Below are 6,032 nucleotides of genomic sequence, written 5' to 3'. Positions count from 1 at the left end.
AGGTTTTTTGGATCCAAAGTTGACCCTGGTAGTAGAAGAAAACTTGGCCTCGTTTGGGAGCAATTTTGAAAATTGATTTTTTTTACCGTTAGAAGAAAAGTGGAGGCCATCTGTGAAAGAAGAAGTCAAACTTTACGACTAGAATAGTAAAATAACGGTCAAAAAATCAATTTTTGAGAGAAAAAATCTCTCCCAAACACCCCTTGGTATATCTTAGAGTATAATAAGAGAATTTAATTTAGCCCGTGCTTGGTCTTCATTTTAATTAGATTTTAAGAAAAAATATATTCTAGAATAATAATTTTTGGGATTATGTGAAAAAAAAAAAGAAAAGTTTTGAGTTTACATGTAACATTATTTTATTGAAAAATATGTGCTTTATAAGAAGAGAGAAAAAAGTGAATTATACTTTTTAATCGAGCCCAAACACGAGCTTAATTGAAGAAAGATATTTAAAACGATCGAAATTCAAAACATATATTGTAAAATGATAATTTGGACAAAAGTAAACAAGCAAACGCTGTTGGGTTTTTTTATACCCAATAAATTCCAGGTTATGATGTTAACGTGGGTTAATCTTATTTCATAGACATAGGCCGATGAATGAAATAAGTCCAATAATCAAGTCCATGAGTTACACCCAACCCAATTGTATTCCTTTATGGATGGCTTGAATCTTGGCCCATTTACCCCTTTAATGGTCCAACATAAAGCCTAACCCTAGAGTACATATATGGCTATTATTCTAGTCACTTTCTTATGATGTATTGTGTGATTTTGAGAGAATAAAAAGAGAATCCCGACTGCCCCCTTTTGTGTGAGAAAAAAGGCTTCAAAAGTGTCCAGAATGCTTGTATAACGTATGCAATTAATGGTTCCTCCATAGTATACCTTTGTGGCCACAAATTATCATCATTTCTTGTCCTACGTGAGTAAGAGTGAATAGCAACCAAGGTAAATCAATTGGTTGTGGTTTGGAGCCGATTCTACTGGTTGTTGGTTGAGAAAGGTGCGTTGGACTGAGCCCGAAAATCATCGATTTGAAGATCTTTCAAGAAAGCTTCTGCAACAATTGGTATCAGAGCTTCAAGGTGGTGATTTTGGCTCGTGAAACTTACCAAAAACGTCCAGAAATCACAGTAGAAATCAGATCGAAGAAGCTGTCCAAAAACTGTCAAAATCAGTCTCCATTTTTCACGTTTTCTGATCAATCCAGAAGGAGTTTAAGGAAATTGAGACCACTAGCTTGACGTGCAGGAGGAGGTGCACCCTGCAGGAAGGCGCGTGGCAGTCAACTCCGATGCATGTAGCCCACGCGCAGAGAGGAGGATACGCGCGTGAGGGCGCGGGAGGGGAAATTTCGAGGTCCCTTTAGGCAGTTTGTTCCTCATATTATTTCTGACATTTTTCGTGCTGAAAGCTTTCTGTTTCATGGTACACAGTAGAATCTGGACAGCATTCTTCTTCGGGCGTTCAAGACTCGATCGTGATTTTTTTTTTTTGGTTGCAGTTTCCAAAGACTTTAGGGTGGTCCTAAAGTGATAAATTCGCAACTCTCGTAATTTACGGATTCAAATAGGTCCACTCTGGTATATTGGCTTAACTCAGTTTAAATTTCAGCATTAGCACATCATCGTGTGGGGTGATCGTTAGGATTGGGGGTTGTCATACACTTCAATTATTTTACACCTGTCTGATACTGTTTTGAGAAAAGTAGAAAAATTGGATTCTACAAAACGACTTTGGGAAAAGTTGGAGGACTTATATTTGCTTAAATCAACTCCTAATAAATTGTACTTGTTTGAACGATTTTTCAGCTTCAAAATGGATCCTTCAAAATATTTTGATGACAATATGGATGTCTTTAACAAGTTAGTTCAAGACATCGTTAATTGTGATGAAAATGTATTTGAAACGTATAAGGCTATTATCCTGCTTAATTCCATACCTGATTCATATAGGGAAGTTAAGAATGCAATTAAGTACGGTAGGGACACCTTAACACCCGAGATCGTCATAGACTCACTTAGAAATAAGGAGATGGAGATTAAGGCTGAAAAAGAGGATAAGAGGAGTGGCGAGTTACATATGATGAGAAGTGGGATGAAGTTTAACCAAATGAATTTGGGTAGAACTCAAGACGGTAGTAATTCGAGTAGTGACTCGAGTGATGATAGTAGTAAGAAGAAAGGCAAGGGACGAGACAAGTCTAGTGGTAGAAGGTATTACAGTTGTAGTAAGTCTGGACACTTTAATAGGGACTGTCCCAATAAGAAAGTGAAGCTGAAAGGCAAGATGAGATGTGAGACGAATTTGGTTGAGGGGTCGAGTTATGACCCCAGTGAGATTTATTAAGTGTAAACCTAGTCACTGCATATACATCTGTGTGTGATCTTTTTCTGCATGTGTGTGATTGTCTAAATTTTGTTGCATAATTATCTGCCACATCTCAATGTGTTTAATATGTGCATTTGCATGAATTTGAGACATTAGAATTATTTGGTGTAATTGCTTGCACACATGGATGCATTAGCAGTGTGTTGTGTGTTTTTTGGTAAGGTGGAGTATAGATGTCTAGGGGTACATGGTGGTCCGTACTGGGGATGTGGAGTGTGACATTTGGATCACAAGTGGAAATGTGATCAAATGTCTAGAATCATTTATCTGGAAAGAGACCTTGATCAGGTGGAGTGTGAGAGAGGCACTTCTATCACTTTTGTTAAGTGGAGACTCATTATTCACGTAGGTTGGGAGAAGTGATGTGGAGATAGAGGATTATTCCGTGGACTTAGGATCTATTGTGACTTGTCAGTTAGACATGAGTTGAGTGATCTGTCTAGTGAGTTTGGTAGGCGATGAGAGGAGATATGTGCTCTCGAGGTGTGAGCAATACGGAATGGGATAGGATAAGTTTGGTGAGATCTTTTCTTAGGGCCATTTATGCATGTGTTGCATATGTGGTTGACCGTGGTTTGATTGACTTGGTGTTAATCTATGATTCTATGTGAACGTGTTTCTGAAAAGATCTGTGTGTGTTATCCTATAGTATATTGTCATCGCACGTGTATTTGCTCTTGATTGTTTACTGTTAAATATCTACTTCTACTTTGGTGTTTTTACCTTAGCCCCAGTGAGTACATGGAGTAGGTATGATATGTGTTTCAAGTTGGAAACACGAGGTAAGGTATGTGATCCAATTTTATTGGCTACCTTGATTATGCAAGTGCTAACTGCGTGTTTTGATTGCTTGCAGATTTATTGGGTATCAAGGTGGAGATTTGTTAGGTTTTTTGATACCTAATAAATCTCGGGCTATGATTTTAACATGGGTTAATATTATTTTATAGGCATAGGTCAATGAATGAAATAAATCCAACAACCAAGTCCATGAGCTACACCCGACCCAATTGTATTCTCTTATGAATGGCTTGAATCTTAGCCCGTTTACTCCTTTAATGGTCCAACTTAAAGTCTAACCCTAGAGTATATATATGGCTATAACCCTAATAACTTTCTTATGATGTATTGTGTGATTTTGAAAGAAGAAAAAAAGAATCTCGGCTGCCCCCTTTTGTATGAGAAAAAAGGTCTCCAGAAGTGTCTCAAACGCTTGTATAACGTGTGCAATTGGTGGTTCTTTCATAGTATACCTTTGTGGTGTCTTCTCCTAACTTTTGTGGCCACAAATCATCATCACTTATTGTCCTACATGGGTAAGATTGAATAGCAACCAAGGTAAATCAATTGGTTGTAGTTTGGAGCCTATTGGACTAGTTGTTGGTTGAGAAAGGTGCATTAGACTAAGTCCGAAAATCATCGATTTGAAGATATTTCAAGAAAGCTTCCGCAACAAAGGCCATAATGGTACTCTTTTACGATGTGTTTTTCTATTATGTGAATGAATCCAATCGTTGTTCTCAATTCAAAGAGGTTCATAATATTCAGTAAGATTAAAGGCTATCGTGCGACAACCCGAACTGATCTAGTGATGGTAACAAGATTGACTCTGCTCTAACGGAAGAGAAATTCCGGTACAAGAAAATGTAGAATTGCAAATCGTGTATTTTAGTTGTTAGATTGATCATTTGAAGTACACATACGTGTCAAATGCCTTTTTCTTACTTAAAAATGGGACATTTTCCTTCTTCCTTTTACCCTTAAAAATCACCAATTGTTGATGGGTGAACAGAACATTAAAATTTAAGAAATGAAAATTTTCATCTCAAATGCTTCATAAACAGCCCATATATATAGACACACACACATACCAAAAAAGTTAAAAAGTGTTGAAACTATGACTGCCAACAGATTTGCAACAATTTTATATAGAAATACCAGCAAGATTACACTCATTCTCATATATGCACTTCTTGAATGGATTTTAATAGTTCTTCTCCTCTTCAATTCTCTTTTTTCCTATCTGATTATCAAATTTGCACAATATTTTGGCCTAAAACCACCTTGCACTTGGTGTACTACACCTGATCATATCTTTGAACCTGCAAAGAACATTCACAGAAAACATTTCTGTGAAATCCATGCCAAGGAGATTTCCAATTTGGGTTTCTGTTCAAATCATCGAAAATTGTCTGAATTTGGTGAAATGTGTGACGATTGCTTGTCTTCAGGGCCAGAATTTACTTTGAAATGTGCCCACAAAAGAAATTTGATTTCGGAGGATGATGATGATCATCATCACATTGAAGAAGGCTGTGATCTTAATAAGAAAATATCAGACTTTGCTACTGATTCATTTAATAAAGCTGATGATCAAGGTAATTTCCGGATCCTTATCTTAGAAATTCTTACCAGCATATTTGGTATACAATATTAGACTAGACTAGACTCAAGAGTACACTAAATGAGATTTTTATTGTTCAATCCATTTTATCGAACAAGCTACAGTTGTTTTTGGTCAAGATCTTGTTTTGTATTAGGTCCTTTACGAGCCGAGATTGAAGAAGACGTGATTCCTAATATGCCCACTTCCGTGGCCAGTCCTCATAACTTGCACGAGAAAAAGGACTACGGGACCGAAGAGTCTTTGGATGGAAGTGTGACTAGTGAGTTGGAAAGTGGGGATGGAATTGTTACAGTCGAACGCCTCAAATCAGTACTAAGAGCTGAACAAAAGGCTTTGCAGACACTATATTCCGAGCTAGAAGCAGAGCGGAGCGCTTCTGCAGTGGCTGCGAATCAAATGATAGCAATGATGGATCAGCTGCAGGAAGAGAAGGCAGCAATGCAAACGTCTGAATATGATCGAGAAGATTTGCAACTTTTAAATGAGCTTGTGGTGGACAGGGAGAAGGCAAAACAAGAACTAGAGAAAGAATTGGAAGGAGTTAGGAAGAAATTGTCGGATTATGAGGATAGTGATGGATTGTCTGTTGATTTGAATCGAGATGCGAAGGAAGAAGAGGGATTCTATAGCAAACAAGAATGCAGCAATTCAAAAATTCGGGTTGATGAAGTTATAGACATGGAAGAATCATTAGCAGACTTTGAGGAAGAAAGGTTGTCCATTCTAGTACAGCTTAAGGTTTTAGAAGAAAAACTTGTGTCGTTGGAACATGAAGAGGAAAGACGTTCTGAAGGTACTACGCCGCTGGAAGATTTACACAAAGAGAATGACATTCGTGTAGATGAAAACACTTGTTATAGCGATGAATCAAACGAGCATCTTCTTCAAGAGATTTTGAAACATCTTCATGATTTACGCGATGTGGAGCTTCTGGAGAGAAATTTGAGTGATGGTGCTAATATGAAGTAACGTGCCTAATCGCACGCTAAGTTTAGACATTCGATCGTGTGATGTACTTGGAACAGTTGATTATGTTTTCTGGTATATTTTTTGTTATTGTTGTTAATTTGTTTGGTGGGGGGTCTTATTTTTGTGGTAATATTGTTGTTAATTTGTTTGGTGGGGGGTCTTATCTTGTGTTCTTCATTTTGTCCTATGAAACCTTTTCTTTTTGTCCATCTCTACCTTTTGAAGGATAGGGAGATGATGTTTTATGTATATATGGCGT

At 37.4% G+C, this 6,032-nt stretch overlaps 1 protein-coding gene across 1 annotated transcript; it reads left to right on the top strand.

The window, feature by feature from the left end:
* Positions 1 to 4,228: 4,228 nt before the first annotated feature.
* Positions 4,229 to 6,018, top strand: LOC111403225 (myosin-binding protein 2-like). The gene is made up of 2 exons (XM_023031646.1): positions 4,229 to 4,775; positions 4,938 to 6,018. The coding sequence occupies exons 1-2, from the start codon at positions 4,295 to 4,297 to the stop codon at positions 5,771 to 5,773; spliced, it is 1,317 nt and encodes a 438-aa protein (XP_022887414.1). The 5' UTR covers positions 4,229 to 4,294; the 3' UTR covers positions 5,774 to 6,018.
* Positions 6,019 to 6,032: the final 14 nt, after the last annotated feature.

The sequence above is a fragment of the Olea europaea genome, chromosome 11 (genome assembly GCF_002742605.1).
Source record: "Olea europaea var. sylvestris chromosome 11, O_europaea_v1, whole genome shotgun sequence".
In the NCBI taxonomy this organism is placed as follows: domain Eukaryota; kingdom Viridiplantae; phylum Streptophyta; class Magnoliopsida; order Lamiales; family Oleaceae; genus Olea; species Olea europaea.
Note: the sequence above shows the minus strand (reverse complement) of the source record. Positions and strands in the feature narration are given on the sequence as shown.

Bases quoted from the DNA above. Each gene is read 5' to 3' on its own strand.
- LOC111403225 (XM_023031646.1), top strand. From the start codon at position 4,295: ATGACTGCCAACAGATTTGCAACAATTTTATATAGAAATACCAGCAAG. The intron at 4,776-4,937 runs GTAATTTCCGGA...GTTTTGTATTAG, and splicing joins TAATAAAGCTGATGATCAAG to GTCCTTTACGAGCCGAGATT.